This window comes from Delphinapterus leucas, chromosome 1 (assembly GCF_059928025.1).
Source record: "Delphinapterus leucas isolate spDelLeu-1000000601 "Yukka" chromosome 1, BTC_Dleu_Yukka2, whole genome shotgun sequence".
Taxonomy (NCBI): Eukaryota; Metazoa; Chordata; class Mammalia; order Artiodactyla; family Monodontidae; genus Delphinapterus; species Delphinapterus leucas.
Genome location: NC_143129.1, coordinates 188,300,839 through 188,319,477, shown reverse-complemented (window position 1 = coordinate 188,319,477; position 18,639 = coordinate 188,300,839). Strand labels below are relative to the sequence as shown.

Sequence of the window (18,639 nt, the reverse complement as noted above, 5' to 3'; positions counted from 1 at the left end):
ATAACATTGTCTTATGAGACATACAGTATAAGTAGATGTAAAACGTATGACAACTATAGTTTAAAATATGGTGGAAGAGGGGTAAGGATCCAATTGGGTGCAAGATTTCTATATTTTTACATAAAGTGGTACAATATCAACTTTAGTAAACTGTGAAAAGTAAGGATGTGTATTGTGAAACCTAGAGCAACTTCTAAGATATAATGCAAAGAGGTATATCTGAATGTTCAGCAGGTAAATTAAAATGGAATTCTATAAAATATTCAACAAATACAAAAAATAAAGAAAGAGGGATAGAGAACAAGAAACATGTGGGCAAAGAGAAAACAAATAATAAAATGGTAGGCCTAATCTAACCACATCAATAATTACGTTAAATATTAATGGGCTGAACACTGCAATTAAAGGAGATTATCAGAGTGAATAATAAGACAAGACCCAACCATATGTTATTTATGAAAGATATAGTTTGAATATGACACAAGTAGATTGAAAATGAATGGATGGAAAAAAATACCATACAATGGGAGCATAATAAGGTAAGAGTGACTATGTTAATATCAGTGAAATAGACTTTAAGGCCAAAAATATAAAAGAGAGAGACCTTTCATAAAGATAAAAGAATTGACTCATGAGGACGACATGACAGTTTTAAATGTGTATGTGCCCAATAATAGATCCCTTAAACACATAAAGCAAAATTTACAGAACTGAAGGGGGAAATAGTTCCATACCATAGTTGGAATATTTCAATACCCCTTTCTCAGCAGATGAAGGGGGAAAAGTCAGTAAGACAAAGAGGACCTTGGGAATTCCCTGGCAGTCCAGTGGTTAGGACTGGCCACTTTCACAGCAGGGGCCACAGGTTCGATCCTTGGTCTGGGAACTAAAATCCCACTAGCTGCTAGCTGCAAGGTGCGGCCAAAAAAAAGAAAAAAAAAAAGGAAAAGACAAAGAGGATCTGACCAAGACCCTCGATCACCTTTACCAAATTGCTGTATGTAAAACACTACATCCAACAAATGAAGCAGGGTGGGATCGGAGGCTGCCTCTGACCCAGGGCTGAACCACTCAACAGACAGACTTGAGACCCTAGTACTGCAGAGGTATCAAAACATATGAAGAAGAAATTAGGAAAGAATTTAATAGATCCCAAAGAAAGCATTAATATAACCATCTGGGAATGATCAGTGTTTGATTTTCTTACATTTATTTTGTGATGCAGGATCACCCTTGTACTGTCTTTATCTCTAGTGACATGGGATATGAGGCACCAAAATCTTTGCAGTGTTGCCCCTCTCTCGCTCTCATTCACCCGTTTGTTCATATAGGTCCCTCCAGGATGACACACGGTCCCCTGCCGGCCCCCATAGCCTCTGATTGTAAGAGGGACCCTCTCCTTTTAGACTCAAGGTCACAGACAGGAGTGGAAACCCAGATGGCATTTTCATCCTTCTGTGTGATGCAGAACTGAGAACTTCACACCTGGAAACATCCCTCAAGTGGACTGGAGAAAAAGCAGCACAGGTGACACTGAAATAGGTGGGAGACTTCAACTCAAAACAATACTCCAATTTCCCTTGAAACTCTGAGCTGGGCCAGACTAGCGAATGGTTATGGGAGAGGAGGCCATGCAGAGCTGTAGAGGACCCACAGGGTGACCCAGAGGGGACTGGACTCTGGGAAGGCACCTTGGTTCCCTTGAAAGAAAGTGAGGCTGCTTCAAAACACAGCTCTACATGCTGCCTGCAGGGGCTGGCATTTTCCATTCCCCCTGAAGGATGGGCTGAAAGAATATGAGCTCAAACTACAGTTATTATTTTAAATTGAGATAAAAATCACCATTTTAAAATGTGCAATTCAATGGCATTTAGTCCATCTGCAGCGATGTGCCACCATCACCCCTATCCAGCTTCAGAACATTTTCATCCCCCCACAGAAGGAGCCCCGGGAGCCATGTGTAGTCACTCCCCGTTCCTCCCTCCCTCCTGCCCTAGGAAATCAACGTGTTCTGTCTCGGTAGATTTGCACATTCTGGACATTTCAAATAAATGGAATCACACACTATGTGGCCTTCTGTGTCTGGCTTCTTTCACTGAAGAGAATGTTTTCGACACCAAACTGCAGTTTGAGAAACATGAAGTGGCCAAAAAGAAAATTTTTCAAGTAGCAGCCTGGATGCAGAGAAACATCGACACCATTTCTTTGTGTCCTTTGCAAGCCTGAGGCCTGTGTGTCCAGGAATCGGATGGTGGGAATTTAGCAAAATCACAGTAAGTCTCTCTCCTCTATCCCAATTCCATTTTTAAAAAAGAAGTACATACAGTATTCAGGTGTTAAGAAATATGTCTAAAGTGTGGACTTTAGTTGAAAAGGTTAAATTTTCACATCAGAGCCACTGACACAGTGTCAGATTGTTAAATAAGGTGAAATACTAATGATGGGGAAAAAAGAAAACAGAAGAATGGGCTGCTAATGCCTCGGGGCACTTCTCCTGCGCTTGTAACATTCTGTATGTACAGCGAAGAAGCTTCTGGTTCCCCTTCCCAGCCGAAAGCTAAGACAGATGACAGGCGCTGTTTCTAGGTTTCTGTGGAGACATCTGTGATGTCATAGACTGCTCCCAGGACCCCTTAGGATTTGGAGCTTGGGAAGCTGGTCTTCTCAAGCCTTCTGGCCTGTGCTTGGACCTGCACATCCATGACTGGGGCTGTGTTCCCCTCGACACCCTGCTCCAGACCCGGAGGATAGGTCCAAGTCATCATTCAGGTGGCCAAACTTGGCCCTCTGCTCCACGTTCCCGATGTTACCGATCAGAGCCAGCACGCCCAAGAAGAAAAGCCTGGTGCCCAACTGGATAGAGAAGGGCCTGATCGTCCTACGGCAAGTGGCCAGCCGGAACGAACAGACCCCAGAATGGAAACTTCGCCAAAAAGAGCGCTCCCTCAGCAAGTCAGCTCAGGCCATCAACCGCTACTACAGGAAGATGGTATGGAGTCTCAGGAGAAAGGATGGCCCGGCCACACGCAGGTCATCAGTAGATGACCTGCTTCTCCCACTGGAAGAAAGGCCTTGAGGGTGGGGTCTAATAAGAGCATCCCAAATCAGCTTGGCTGATGGATTACAATGGGTGGATTCTGGGAGTGGATGGAGACTGGGAGAGAAGATGCAGTGTCTGCTCTGAGCCTTCCTTAGGGAAGTCTTGAGAAGGAGGGAATGGGGAGGAGAGAAAATAAGGAAGAGAAAGCGCGGGCGGGAAGGTTCAGGCAGGTACCACACGCTGGGGGAGACTGGAGAGCCACCACACTCCCCAGGGCCCTCCTAAGTGGACTTGACTCTGGGCTCAGCCGACTGCAACTTCTAAAGCAAGGTCCCCACGGCCCTCATCAAGCAGCCAGTTTTCCGGGTGGGGACAGCCCACTGTGGTCGGCACACACGGCAGGCCCTGGTGCTCCGCCAGAAGATGGGAGAGGGGCTTCCCGGGTCCCTCTTCTCCTGCTGGTCTCATTTTCCTGCTCCTCAGAGAGATTTCAACAAGGACACCAGCCCCCAGGACAGCGGCTTCCTGTCTGAAATGGAGGAGCTTTGGCACAAGTTTCTCACACGTCCGGGCTGTCCCCAGTTCAGCACCAGGTCCACGTCCATGACCCACTATGGTAAGCGTGCCCAGCGGGGCCCCACGTGGGCAGCCCCCCCTCCACCCAACCACCCAACCCACCCATCGGAGTCCGGGACCCGGGTCCTGGCACACAGCAGCCTGCGGAGGTGGCCAGAGGGGACGTGTGCAGTGGCCACAACTGCTGCTTCTGAAATTGGCTCTCAGCTGAGGCCAGAGTGGGAGGGGGGAGGGAGGGAAGGAAAGGCCTGTATTTCTGGTCTCCCAGCCCTCTTGCTTCTTCTATGGTCTCACTCACCAAGATTCAATAGAGTTGGGACAGGGGAGGAGAAGGTTGAAGTTTCTGGAAGCTTCAGGAAAGAGGTCCATAGGGCCAAAGGCAGCTCATTAGGGACCAAGCCCTGAAAGGAGCCTTAGCAAGACTCTTGTCTAAGCCTACGTTGCTCTGATATGGATAAGAGGCTCCGAGAGGGCAGCTAAGGTCCCAGCCGTCACCGGAGTGACATCGGTCAGGCCAGGTGTCATCCCAGACCTCCAGCTCCAGGACCTAGGCTACTCCCATTTCCCCACACACGGCATTTTCCTTAGTGGTGTTGACATCGAGGCCGAGTGCCTGCAGCCAGCAACTGGGGTCCTGTCTGTGGATCTCAGGCGGCAGTCAGGCAAAAGTAGGGCCCCGCCCACCCGTCCAGGCTCTAAGCTTCCCTTTCTCAGTGCCAGGGCCTCAGAGAGCAGCCAGCACTCCGGGACTTAGAGGAGGAGCCACTTTTACAGGAGGGAACGGGGCTGCCCTCCAGGGAAGGGAATGCACCAAACTGCAGAGATTAAGTTGCACCTGATCAATTTCAGGTGGACACACCAGTGGTGGGTAGGGGGACAGAATTACGTTTCAATTCAGTTGCAGAGTCCAATCCTATGCATCCGCTGAGAAAACCACCTTGAACCCTCCCCAGCATTTAAAAGGAAAGGAAATACTAGTCTCTGTCCTGAAGGTCTTGGGAAGACTCGGCCTTAGCCGTCATCTGTTGGCACGTTTACCATCCTGCAGGTTCAGCCACGACTCTCGATCTCCCCGAGGACAGGTGCATCAGCTCTGAGACCTGGAAGGTGACTGAGGACCTGCTCTCTGGTCAGGAGGGCTTGGACATGAAGGTGGACGGTGAGGACGGGCCTGCTGGGCACGTGTGACCCATGGGCTTCTCTCCTCGGACCCCAGCCCTGAGGTCCTCTGCCTTCACCTGCAGGGACCCCTGCTCCCCGCAGAGCCACCCGATCATGCCCCATGGAACTCCCTTCCTAGGACCGCCTGCCTGGCCCTATGTACCTTACACAGGCTCCTGGGATGCATCCCTCCTTGATTAGAGGGACCCACATGCACTGTTCCTACAGACAAACACTTTTGTTTATCCAGAGGTGAAATCCACCCCCAGACGTCTCCTTTGCCTGAATTCAAGGAAACTCCTCAAAAGTGTCCCCTGTGCACAGGGCAGAGTCAGGATGTCCCCTCTTGTCCTGACCCCCAGGCTCTGGGAATCTTGAAGGGTGCTTTGATGCCTCTCATACACACTGGGCTGAGTGTAGGGGACGGACAAGGATGTAGAGGAGCCCAGCTGGGCAGGGAAAGGTTTCAGGGGGAATCTTGAAAGGGGGATGTTATGGAAGATCCGGGGCAACTCAGCTGGGGAAGAGTCTGACCGACCCCCCCGCCCCGCCCCGCCTCTTGACAGGCTGCCGGCTTCCCTTTAGTAAGAGTGCCTGCGAGTTCAATTACCTTCGGAAGAAGAGTGAAGCCCAGGTGTTGAGCCCGGCCCCCAGCAACCCGGTCCTAGGGCAGAGCTACCCAAGGAAGTGGGTACCTTGGTACATCTCCGTCATCCACGAGAAGGTACGGCCGAGCGCGGAGCCTGGGCACGGATCCTGGTCCTGGCACCCCGGCTCCACCTCCTGCCCGAGAGGATGCCCGGCCCTGGGGGCTCTTGTTCTAGTATCTGTTTGGCTGTGTAAGCAGGTCCCAGACATGGCCTGAACTGACATCCAGACCCCCTCCCATGGCTTCTACGAATCAGATGTTTGACCAGCCTAGGTCCTGCCCATCTTCATCCCTGTGGGGGGGCAGTTCAGGCTGGCCTGGACGTCACCCACTCTTACACAGCTCCCCCTGTGAGTCAAGACCTTCAACATCCATATATTCTTTAAAATAGTAATAACCAGCTTGATGGGCAATGATCTCCCTACGGGTTGACTCATCGTGGTATCATTTTTTCATACATGTTTATGAGAGGGACTGGCCCATAATTTACCCGCCTTGTCATTCCCTGTTTGCTTTTGGTGTCAGAGTTTTCTGGCCTCATAACAACAACAACAAAAGTTGGAAAGTTTTCGCTCTTTTTCTATTTTCTGGAAGAGTTTGCCTACGGTTGGTGTTACTGCTTTGTTAAATTCTGAAGAATTCATCGTTGAAGCCGTCTGTACCTGGCAATTTCTTACAGGGTTGGTTTTTAAAATAACAAATTCAATTCCTTTTAAGATATTCCAACTTCCTTTTCTCTCGTTTCAGTTTTGGTAAGCGATGTTTTTCTAGGAATGTGCCCATTTCATGTAAATTTTCAGATCTGTGAGCCTAACCCTGTGCACGAGTCTCTTAGTATTATTCCTCCCAAGTCTGGAGAAGATTCCGCAGAACATTGCCTGTTTTTTTCGTTCCTGACATGGTTAACTTGTGCCTTCTCTCTTTTTCTCTCCACCAGTCTTATCAATGTTAAAAGTCTTCTTTCAGGGGATTCCCTGGTGGCGCAGTGGTTGGGAGTCTGCCTGCCGATGCAGCGGACGCGGGTTCGTGCCCCTGTCCGGGAAGATCCCACATGCCGCGGGGCGGCTGGGCCCGTGAGCCATGGCCGCTGAGCCTGCGCGTCCGGAGCCTGTGCTCCGCAACGGGAGAGGCCACAACAGTGAGAGGCCCGCGTACCGCAAAAAAAAAGAAAAAAAAAATCTTCTCTTAGAATCAGCTTCATGGGTTGTTTTTTTTTTAACGTTTTTGTTTTAAGCTCGTGAAACTCTAGTGACAATTATGGAAATGTCACACAAAATACTGGGTAGTTGGTGGGCACACAGTGGGACACACGAGCCCTGATAGTGTGGGTTCATGAGTATTCATTTTAGCTTTATTCCCGAAACTGTACCTCTAATTTTATGATAGATTTCACAATTTGTTTTCTTTAGAGTTCACAATTTAAAAAGCATCCATACCATTGGAACAAGCAATTCCACTTTTGGAAAATAGCCTGAGGATATAATCAGATAGCGTCTCACAGGTATACATAAAAGGATGCTCTTTGCAGTGCTGCTAGGAGAAGGAATTCCAGCGGAAGGGCTGCAGGCTGGGCTGCCACCAGGGGCTCACAACATGTCCTCAGGGTCCTCGTTCCCTCACCTCTGTGTTCGTCTGCCCTGTGGTAGGTAGCACCACCTGCAGAAGCAAGGTTGTGCTGTTGCAAAGTTAGCAGCCCCAGAGGAAAGGAGCATCCCCTTCCCGGGAACCATGTCTGGTTTGGACACATGGTGTTTAAATCACCATGGCCTGGGTGAAGAAATGGGATTTCTCCATGACTATTTTATCATAATACTATAAATAATTCCCATATACCCTCCAGATTCCCCGAATGTTAAAATGTTGCCGATTTGCCCTGTCTTCCTCTCCCCCCCTGTACCCCATCTCCCTATATCATCCATTCTTGTCCTGAGTTTTAAAAATTCTCTTCCTGGGCTTCCCTGGTGGCGCAGTGGTTGCGAGTCCGCCTGCTGATGAAGGGGACACGGGTTCGTGCCCCGGTCTGGGAAGATCCCACGTGCCGCAGAGAGGCTGGGCCCGTGAGCCATGGCCGCTGAGCCTGCACGTCTGGAGCCCGTGCGCCGCAGCGGGAGAGGCCACATCAAAGAGAGGCCCGCGTACAGGAAAAAAAAAAAAAAAATTCTCTTCCTGCTATGTTCTTTAGGCTAAATTTCCAGTTCTTTTTCTGAATTCTTGAGATGGATACTTAGATCTTTGATTTTCCATTGTTTCCCCTAATCCATGCATTCGAAGGCTATAAATCTGTCCTTAATCACAGCTTTCTATTCGCCCGTCTTGACGTGTCCAAATGTTTGTTATCATTCAGTTTAAAATATTTTCCAACTTCCTTTGTGACTTCTTCTTGGACTCGTGGACTCCGTGGAAGCCTATCACTTAACTCCTAGTTATCTTTTCCTTCTAGAATTCTGTCTCTGACCCCTTCCCTCTTGCCTGGAGAATCCCCTTTAGTATTTCTCTCAGTTGTTCAGCTCTGCTGGCGACGAATTCTTCCAGTTACTGTTTGTCCAAAAACACCTTTATTTTGTCTTCAGTTTTGAATAATTGAGGGCATGGAGGATTTGAGAGTGGGTGGTTGAGGGGCAGTGGGCCCAGCCCTGACAAGCCCCTTAGAGGTGGCCCTCGGAGGGGGTGCTGGTTAGGTGTCCTCGGTCACACCTGGGGGCTGACCGGGAGCCAGGCCTGGAGATCCCCGGGCAAGGGTGACCCTTAAGCAGGAGGTGGCTGGGGATGGGGAGTGGGGGGTGCAGGGCAGCAGGCCTGCTCTTCCTGGGCCCGGAGCTGCTGCTCTGCTGAGGGCTGGCGGTGCTGGAGGCGCGTCTGAGTGGCTTGACCGCGCCTGGGGCTGCCCTGTTTCTGCCCAGGACCGGTGCCTGTTTGCAATGGGGAAGGAAGTCCAGCGCCTCTCCGAGCTGGAGGTGCAGGTTCAGAAGAAAGACGAGGAGATCCTGGCTCTCCAGGAGGAGAGGGAGGCCTTGAGAAAGCAGCTGAAATGCCTCCTGAAGAGCAAAAGCCAGGAGGCCTCGCTGAGCGAGGTCATGACGGTGAGCAGAGGCAGGCGCTCCGCGGGCGGCAGTGGCTTGGATTAGCCTGACCTGTTCTGGCTGTGGGGGTTCCGTGTCCTTGCCTGTAACGTCGGGGTGGGCCCCCACCCCTCCCCCAGGTCTGGGGGGCGCCCTGGAGGAGGCGGGTCGAGGTAGGGCTCTGTGTGGCCCAGGGGAGCAGTCGCCGAGTCTGAGAGCTGACTTCTTTCACGTCTGGGGATACAGCCAGTGTTTATGCTGGGTCCTCACGTGAAGTGGGGACTAGAGGCTTCCGACCATCACTGGACCCTCTGGCCGCCGCCAGAAAAGCTACCCAGGCACCGATGGTGGGGGACTGGTGGGCGGGGACAGCAGGAGTCTGGAGACTGCCAGGGCTGCTCCTGGGGGGGGGGGCGGAGCCAGAAACAATACGGCCCCCCAGGGCTGCCATCTGCACACTGTGGCCCCCTGCCCACCGACAGGGCACCCCTGGCAGGAGGACGGTGGGTCCCCCTTCCAGGAAGACAGGTCTCGGCGGCGCGGCCCCTGGGGGAGCTGAAGGTGCAGACTGAAACCCTGAGGCTCCCACGGGCCTCTTGCAGGAGTGGCCGGCGGAGTCGGCGCCGAAGCTGCAGGGGAGACTGAACACCCTTAGGACCTTCTTCGGAGGCAAGGAGGAGCCGGAGAACAGGCAGCAGGTGCGGCCTGGCCGGGGCCTCCTCTCCCAGGCTGCCCACGCGATGCCCAGGCCACAGGCTCCCACCTGCTGTCCGCACCCGGTGGTCCCCACCCAGGCGAAACCCTCGGCCACACTGGAGGGGAGCAGGGGAGGGGTGATGGGGCAGCTCCTGGAGATGTAGCCCCGGCCCCGCCCCCTGGGGACCCCCTTCGCAGTGCACCCTCCGCCTCCGTGAATGGCCGAGCCCCTTTCCACAGGGGTCCTGCAGTCCTGCCCAGCATGCCCGTCCCTCCCCCAGATGCAGGGAGAGCACGCCATGACCGACAGAGGCAAGGACCTGGAAGGAGGCAGCTACGAGGAGGAAGAAGGTCTGGAACGGGAGGCCGACCCGGCGGCGGACGAGGGGGCGAGGGCCAGTGCCAGCAGGAAGGGGATTCTGCAGGAGAAGGCGGCAACGGTGGTGGCCGCAGAGGGCGCCGTGGAGGGGGAGGCCGCGGGCGGGAAGAGGGCTGCCTCCATGGCCCACACCTTCACAGGGGAGCTGACAGCCCAGCTGGAGGGGCATGAAGAGCTGGTCCGGGAGTTCCAGTTCCAGCTCGAGATCACGAGGACAAGACACTCCCTGGCAACAGGTGGGAAGTTGGAGGATGGTGAGGCGGGGCCAGCAGCGAGCATGCCCAGCTCTGTCAGCTTTGCCCCGTGTCCCTCTCAGCCGGGACCATGTGGCGGCAGCACTGGAGTCCCGGGGTGGGAGCCAGCAGCCCTCAGCCTGCAGTCTCAGCCTGGAGCCCCCGGGATGACGCGGTGACCAGCACCCTTTCCTCCCCTCTCACTGTCGCCTCACCCAGGAGCCATCATGTCTTTACAACGACAAGTGGAAATCCAAGAGTCCCAGCTGCAGAGCTTCAAAACGGAGAACGAGGCCTTGCAGAAGGAGCTGCGAGAGCGGAAGCAGCAGCTGCGAGCCATGTCCGACAAGGTGGCAGTGTCCTCCGTCACGTCTCAGGCATCCTCCCTCGGGGCTCTGGGACCGGTGCCGTCTGTCCCATCCCCCTGACGGAGGCGCTTGACTAGGGAGCTCATAGTGGCAGAGCTGGGGTTCACACCCTGCCCCGCCGTGCTCTGCGCTGCCCTCTGTTCCCAGCTGTCACCTCTGTCTCCTGGGCCACTGGGTTCCTGGCCATTTCTCAAGCGTCTCCTGGCCCCTGGGTCCCAGGGCTGAGACCCCCATGGACCTTAAGGAGATCGCCACTGCAATGAGCCCAGTGCATTGGTGACCTTAGGGATATCGCCAATGCACTGAAGCATTTGTGTTTTTTAATTTAATTTTATATTTTGGCCACGCTGAATGACTTGCAGGATCTTAGTTCCCCGACAGGGATTGAACCCGGGCCCTTGGCAATGAAAGCATGCGTGGAGTCCTAGCCACCGGACCACCAGGGAATTCCCTGAAGCATTTTTAGCTTTTATTTTTATCCAAGTTTTTTGTGCACAAAGCTACACTGCTTAAGGAACCAAACAGTTCCACGGGCTTATTATGCGAAACAGGAGTCTGACCCTTCTCTTTCTCATTTGCCCATCCCCCAAGACAACCGCTTTCAACTCTTCTAGCTGATTCTTGAAGGCTGGCTCTTCGTATCTCGAGATTGCATGCTTACAATGCCCATTCTAGATGTTTCTCCATCTTGGCATCATCTAACGCTTCCCTCTTTCCTCGCTTGCCTCCCCAGCCCGGGAACTCCTCCCCCTCCCTGTACTATTCCATCACAGCGTCAGTGAGTGGACGCTGCATTTACATCATTGAGACGGTTATCAGGTGCACACGCACGTGACCGAAACACACGTTTTGTGAAACAGTATTAAGATCCATAAACCACATTTTAAAGCCGCTGCCATCCACATCTTTTCTCTTTCTTGACCTACTCCCGTATTTTCACTGGAGCACATCCTTCAGTAGTTTTTTGAGAAAGATGAGTGAAGGTAAAATTTGGGGGACATCGTAAGGACATTCTGCAAATGTCCTTCTTCTACACATTAATAGAATTTGGTTGGAATAGAATTCCGGTATGGCAAGCACTTTCCCTCAGCAGTGTGAAGGCATTGCTCCACGTGTCCGAGCTTCTAGGGTTCCTGGTGGGAAGCCCAAACTCAGCCTGACTTGTGCTTTCTTACAACTTAGTTTTTGGTGGTGCTTCGTTTCTCTCTGGAAAATTGAAAGATCCTGCCTTTGTCCCTTATGTGCAGAAGCTTCCATAGTTGGGACTTATTAAGGGTCTGTTTTCATTTGTCCTGGGCGCTCAATGGGCAACTGGAAACTTGTGTCCTTCACTTATAGAATTTTTCTTTGTTTATATAGTTTTTATTTCGTTCTCTCTGTTTCCTCTGAACCCTCCTTCTGGCATCTCCATCAATCGGCCAGTGGACCGCCCCTTCTGGTCTCTTTTTTTCCTTCCTGTCTGTTCCCTCCTACCTTTCATCGCTTTGTCTTTCTGTTCTTCTTTATGAGATTTCCTTAAATTTGGCAACAGCCCTCCTCCTGAGCTTTAATTTTGCTCATTTACAGTTCCCAAGATCTTGCTTTTGCTCTCTGAATGTTCCTCCCCCGCTTTTTTGGAAGCACACTCTCGTTTTGTTTCTCAGTTGCAGTATGTCTCTGACCTCGCTGAGAGCGTAAGTGATAATTATGGGTTTTGGCTTCTTGTGCCATTTCTATCTCCTATAAGCTCTTTTTGTAAGTCTGGGTTTGGTTTCTGTTATTCCTGCAAGAATCTTGCTCCAAGGTCAGGGCCGCCTGGAATCTCTGAGCCCCTGAGTGATAATTCTGTGCTTCACGGCAGAGAGCTGGTCTTGGGCGTTTCAGTGGACAGTTAGTTCAGTGGTCATGTTGTTGGCTCTCTCCTCTTGGTTTGCCCAGATTCTCCTGGAATCTGGGAAACTGGGAAAATTCCTTTCCCGGAAAGTAAAGGCCCAGCTGCCGGTGTTTTAGGACCAAGTCGGGCAGAGGCTGCAGTCTCCACATTCAGCCCCCACAACCTGCGCCTGGAGCTGGGGGTCTCCACCAAGTAAGCCTGGCATCTCCCAGGCCAGAGACCCCCTGCGGCCCCCCGGCATCAAGTCTCCTGCCAGGTGGAAAAGGGGCAGGCGCTCGGCAGCTCCTGGTCAGGGACGAGTCTGCGGCTCCTGGTTTCTGAAACGATGTTCCTCGTCGTGTTGGTTTCCACGTCCAGAACAGCCCAGCACCACCAATTTCTGAGATTTCCAGGGACTCTGACAGCTCTCCCCACTGCTGGCTCTGGAGCCAGCTTCCCAAGTGTGTTTGGTGCCGCCCCTCCTCCCCTCCCTTCCAGCAGAAACCAACCACGGAGCTTTTGTCTTACTGAGGTTCAGGGAGGGGGCTGTCTGGTGGCTCACCCCCAGCCCCTGAGCAAAGCCCCCTCTGCCTTGCAGTTCTCCAACCTCCGGGAAGACAAGAAACACAAGGAGATGATGGGACTGATTGAGAAGGACAACCTTCTCCTCCGACAGGTGCCCGCGGGGTGGTCAGGGGGCAGCTGCAGGCCCGGATGGTGACGGTGGGGGGAGAGGAAGCTGGCAGATCCCTCACCGCTGGGCAGCATCCCATTCAGCAAATCCAGAAGCACAGACACCCACAGGGGTCCCTGCCACGGCCGGGGCCGGGCTGACTTGAAGAGCTCAGGGAGAGGTGGCCGTCTTCAGGGGAAGGAGGCGGGGCAGGTGGGCCTACTGCGCTGTCTCTCCGGCCCCCAGCAAGTGTCAGAGCTGGAGAAGGAACTGGTCAAGCGGGAACGGACCATCTCGGAGTTGGAGGCCAAGGTCAGCCAGCTGCAGGCCCAGGTGAACCAGAGCCAGGACCATCTGCAGAGGCAGAAGCAGCTGCAGGAGGAGATGCAGAACAAGAATGAGATGATCCAGCGGGCGGAACAGCAGGCCCGCGTGGCCCTGGAGAGCGCCCAGTCCAGGGTACGCCCGGCTCCCCCTCCTGAGGGCCTGCTCCGGGGCCCTCGCCCAGCGCAGCCCAGCGCCGACCCCGGGGACTGTGCACGGGTGCTCTGGCTCACCCCCCACCCCTTGTGTCCAGGAATGCTGGTGGAGGAGGGGGCAAGGGTGCAATGGGCGTGGCAGCCTTAGACGTAGGAGCCGGAGGGCGCCGGGTGTCGGGGCTTTGTCTATGGAGGAGCCCCTTGGGTTGTGCTGTGAAAGGGACCCAGGGGTGTGGGTGGCCAGCCAGGAAGGAGAAGGGCTCTGAGGTGGGAGAGAAGCAGTAATAATAATGCCATCCATGTATAACTTAGAGAGCACTTGCTGTGGGTCAGGTGCTGTTCGGAGCAGTTATTAAGGCATTCAACCCTGTTAACAAAGCTGGGATGTGGCTTTCATGAGTGTCCTCACCTGATAGATAGGAACCTGCAGCAGAGAGGGTAAATGGTCTATCTGAGGTCCCAGAGCCGTGTGGACGTGGCGCTAGGGTGTGAAGTGCAGGGTCCCCATTCTGAGATCCCCATTAGATGTGAGCAAACGCATGGGGTGGGGGATTTAGGAGGGACCCGTCAGAGATCTGACTTGATTTAGAATCCAAAACCAGCAAAGGTAAAGCCCCCAAGCGTGCAGGCTTTTGAAATAACATTTTCCCCACTCACCCACCAGGAGTGCCACCTGTAACCAGCCGTGTTCTCCGTCCTGTTGGGGCCGGCCTCCTGCTGGCCAGCTGACAGCATCACTGAGCCCCTCCCCCTTGCCTGTTATCTTTTATAAAACTGTGTTTCCCATCCAGCAGCATTCCCGGCTAAATTACTAGATGGGTGACGGTGTATAGATGGTTCCATTTCTAGTGGGTTTGGTGGAGCCCAGAATGCTGTGTTGAGAAAGATTCTGAGGCTCAGTCTGGGGTCAGCAGGAAGTAGTAGTGCCATGACCGGTGAGTGATGCCTGAGACAGGCCCGGGTGTGGAGCACCGTGGATGGTTGCCCCAGGTGACTACCACCCCTTACCCAGCAGGAGGCACCTCTGGTACAGAGGGCGAGCCCCCATTTCCCTCATGACCCCTGTACCTAGCATGGTGCCTGGCACAGAGCTGGGATTAATCCATGTTGGAAAGAAGGAAAGGAAGCCCTCTGCCCCCTCAAAGTCCAGGGGCTTGTGGCATCCCTGTCCCAGAGGCAAAGTGGACCGACTTGCGTGGCATTAGGCAATGCCACATCTCTCCAGCGTGGCTCTCCCTCAGCATTTCTACATTGGCAGGGCCCCCGGACACTGAGGGTGAGAAGCTGGAGCTGAGCTTGTCACCGTGACTTGGGGGACACTGTCTGAGGGCTTCTGGGGTACAGATCGGAGGAGTTTACCCTGAACTTACTGGGAGGCATGATTCACTGTCCTCTGTGGAGGTGGGCTGGGGCCCTGAGCACCCACAAGGATGCTGATGGCGGAAAAAGACTAGACAGCCTCAGTGGTCCATTCTGCTTAACGCCTGGTTAACCGTTTAATGCAGATGCCCACAGCATGGAGGAAGGGAGGGCGTACAATGACCAAAGGGGGGCTAACGGAGTCTGCAGGACGTTTTCTGCGCCACTGACAGCCTCCTGGGGGTCAGCAGGAGACTGTGGCTGAAGCTCCTTCAGGGAAGCGGGGGAAGGTCTGGGGGTCATTTGGAGATTTTTGTTGGTTTGTTTTGTTTTTTTGCAGTACGCGGGCCTCTCACTGTTGTGGCCTCTCCCGTTGCGGAGCACAGGCTCCGGACGCGCAGGCTCAGCGGCCATGGCTCACGGGCCCAGCCGCTCCACGGCATGTGGGATCTTCCCGGACCGGGGCACGAACCCGCGTCCCCTGCATCGGCAGGTGGACTGTCAACCACTGTGCCACCAGGGAAGCCCCGGAGCTTTTGTTTTGTTTTGACCACATGCAGGTTTTGCTTTTTCAATTAAAAACAAACAACAAAAGCTTGGTGTGGTAGAAAGTCTTTGCGCTTTGGTGTTAAGCTTCCTGGGTCCAGGTGGTGATCTGGCACCTTCTAGCTCTAAGGCGACCACGCTGACCTCTCCCACCCTGATTCCATTTCCTAAAGCCAGGAAAAATGAGGCCAGGTCTACCTTCCCTAGAACCTCAGCGAGGTGGCAGGTGTGGAGGATGCTGCCTCCTCCGCTAAAGGCGAGCTTGGTTATTTTCCCTGTGCTCACAGCTCGAAAGACTAAGAAACAAGATCATCCAGGCCACCTTCAACACCATAGGATTCAAGTCCTTGGCCACCGAGATCTCTGACAATGACATCCTGGAAGCCTTGCAGGTATATCCAGCCTCCTTGTCCCCAGGGCCACGTCTCCACGCCAGCGCTCCAGGGTCTGCAGCTGGGGGCAGAGGGGAGAGGCCTGGAAGGGATGCTAGGGACCCCCATTCTTGTCCTGGTGGTGTCACCCTTTTACCGTGACCCCAGAACAGTCCTCTCTCTCTGCTTAGGCAGAGGGGACTAGGTCTCCCTGACGGGTGGCGATGTCCCCGAGCTGCTCTCAGCGTTCAGCACCCAGCAGCAGTTACCGCAAACCCACCAGCGCAGTAGGGAGGGGACCAAACTGCTGGGCCCTGGGCATTTTCCTGCAGCAGGAGCCCATCCCCAGGCTCTGCCCAGCTCAGCCTCCTCCAAGGATGCTACTTTGCAGCTCAGCCTGGCCTCCGCTGGAATCCCTGCTGAGCCAGGAGTCTGGCACGGACCCTCTCCCCGGCCTTGGTCCATGGCAGCTCCTCACTGACAGGCAGAGGCCTCAGAGGGGCAGGGCGGCGAAGGGGAAATAGTGCAGCTTTGGGGCGACAGGAGTGAATCACCACCTTCTGGACCTTAGCTTCAAAGCTGTGGGCCGGTCACTTGACTTCGCTGAGCCGTAGAGCTTCCCTCTGTACCCGGGACAGCGTGCCTGCCTTCCAGGCACCACGGGGCCCACAGCTCTGGGAGGAAAGCACCTGAAAGACAGGTGCTCCGTGCGGGGCCCCAAGCCTCCTTCGACAGCACAGCCCTAGACCCCAGCAGCTACCCATGACCTGCCACCGGCCCACATTTCCCTGGGGCTTGGTTCCTTTCCTCTGTGAGGTGGGGCGAGGAGTTAATGGTGCTCTTGTAGGGTGGCCACAGTCCTCAGGGCAGAGGGGACCTCTGCATGGGGACCTGGGGAGAGGTCTCTGTTGTTTGGGGCCTGGGGCCTGGTTACTGTTGTCTGTGGGAGGAGAAGAGGGAGGAAGGAGAGAGGGGGGAAGGAGAGAGAAGATGGGAGGGATGGGGGATGGGGGATGGGGGATGGGAGGGAGCGAGGGAGGGGGGAGGGGGATAGGAGGAGTCATCACCATCACCCAGTAGCCAGGGAAAACCCCCTTCCTTTGCCAATGCCCCACACAAACCAGCAATGGGCCAGAGAGAAGGAGGCTGAGGAGGGGCGGGACAGCCTTCCCTGCGCCCAGGACAGAAGGGACTTGAGGTTAAGACTTGACGGCCTCTGAGGTCTCTGGGAGTCTGGGCTCCCAGCAATTCCCAGAGGACTAAGAAGTGCATTTGGGGCAGACTCCAGGGGTGAGCTGACCTGGAGCCGATGGTGGGCATCTCTCCCCAGCTCCGAGTTCTGTGGCTTCACCCCTGTGCCTGGATCAGCCGTGGTGGGAGGGCTTTCAGAACAGAAATTGGCAAATGCTACAAACCAGAGCTTTTTATTTTCTCCTGGAGAACAGGTTGTAAATATTCACCAGCACAGCACTGAGGCAGCGGGCTCTTCTCGGGGAGGGAAGGGTGGTGTCCCAGGAGCCTGCAAGGACTGGGCACACACTGCTGTATGTCTTTTCTAGAGGATCATCTCAGAGAGAACTGACTACTACAACCAGTTGAAACAGAAGGGGATCAAAGTGCCCCCACTGCAGCAGTCGGAGATCTTATCCCCGACCAGCAAGTCCAAGAAGATAACCTCCAAGTAGGCCCAACTAGGACCCCAGGTGCAGCCAGTCCAGTGGAGGCCAGGACTCAGCCTGGGTGTGCCCTGTGTGCCCCCCCTTCACCTCCGTCAGCCCCCATGGCCTCACCCTTGCGCCCAGATTCAGAATTACACCTGCTGTTGCCCACCGTCTCACCTTCTCCTTCACTAGGACACACAGGGGAGCTTGGGCTACATGGACACCCCCCATTCCAAAACTCACTGGTTGGGGGTCAGCACAGCAGCCTGCACCCCTGGCTCCTTCCTGGGAAGACCCCACGCTGAGCAGGGTGCCCTCTGGTGGTCCCAGGTGTAGGAGGCCTGAGACTGGGCTCCCGTCCACCGCATTCGGTTCAGACCCCAGAGCGGTCCTTCTCTGCCGCACACACCTGCGGCGGTTCCCCTGGCAGGGGCTCCCCAGCTGGGGCACTGTTTTGCTGGTGCGACCCCGTGGAAGAAGTTGGGTCGGGCTGCGGCACTTCCGTTCACATCCATCGCTCCTGAGATGAAAGATCTGCGAGGACAGGCACGCTTGTCAGTGTCCTTCACAGAGACCTGTGCCCGGCACACAAACACGTGCTGAACCTAGTCAGTCCTCGGCCTCTTCTCTTTGCTCTCTACCCTCACCTGTCCACGCATCCTTTCATCCTTTCCTTCGAGCAGCGCCCGCTCGAGCATGGCCACCCCACCCAGGCCTCTGGCCGCTCAGAGCGAGCGGAAGGCCGGCTGGCGGCTGGGGAACCTGATGACTGGGCGCCCCCGAGAACAATCCGGTGTTTCGGTTCTAACCAGGTGCGCTTGCCATCCCTCCTCCCCCCACTGAGCCCGCTTCTGCGCTCGAGCCCGGTTCCCGGCGGGGAAGCTGCAACAGTTGCGAGGGGTCTAGGCCCTGGAGAGAGGCGCGCTCTGCGGCTCCTGCGGCCCCGGCGGCCCTTGCTGCCCCTCGCCCCTGCAGCACGCACCTCCTGGAAGGCCTGGGGACCTCCCTCTTGCTCCGCCCCTGCCACGGCCCCGCCCCTCCACCCCTCCACCCCTCCACCAGGCCCCACCCCCGTTCCCGGAGTCCGGCGGCCGCCCACCCACGGCCTCAGGTCCCGCCCCATTTATGCCCCGCCCCGACCTACCTGCCCGGCCCCTTCCCCGGGCCCCACCACCCACCGCCTCGCCCCGCCCACCCCAGCCCTGCTCCGCCCCCTCTCAGGCCCCACCACCCACCAGGCCCCACCCCCTCCAAGGCCCCGCCCCCCTCAGGCCAGGGACACGTCCGCGGCGCGCGGAGCGGCCGGGGGCTGTCGAGCCAGGTGAGACACGGGGTCGTGGTGCGGTTTCCTCGAGTAGAAGGAGATGGTGGGCTTGGTTTCAAGTGGGCAGTGGGCAGAGACCCCACTGGCGAGGCCCAGTGCAGCACCCCCGCCCCGCTAGGCCGCGGCCTCTGTGAGCGGCCGGCCCGGGAGAGAGGAGTTGCTGGGGTGCGGGCGGGGTTGAGGCTGTCCCGGGCCCACAGACCCCGAGGCTAA

At 55.3% G+C, this 18,639-nt stretch overlaps 1 protein-coding gene across 1 annotated transcript; it reads left to right on the top strand.

Annotated features, from left to right (window-relative positions):
• The first annotated feature begins 2,538 nt into the window (after positions 1-2,538).
• On the top strand, positions 2,539-18,639 carry CCDC27 (coiled-coil domain containing 27). The gene is given in 14 exon segments (XM_022598369.2): positions 2,539-2,989; positions 3,524-3,656; positions 4,665-4,775; positions 5,344-5,501; positions 8,327-8,506; positions 9,088-9,183; positions 9,463-9,796; positions 10,013-10,143; positions 12,612-12,689; positions 12,933-13,145; positions 15,358-15,462; positions 17,001-17,144; positions 17,786-17,914; positions 18,358-18,639. Coding segments are annotated over 14 exon segments (2,280 nt in total). The 5' UTR covers positions 2,539-2,803.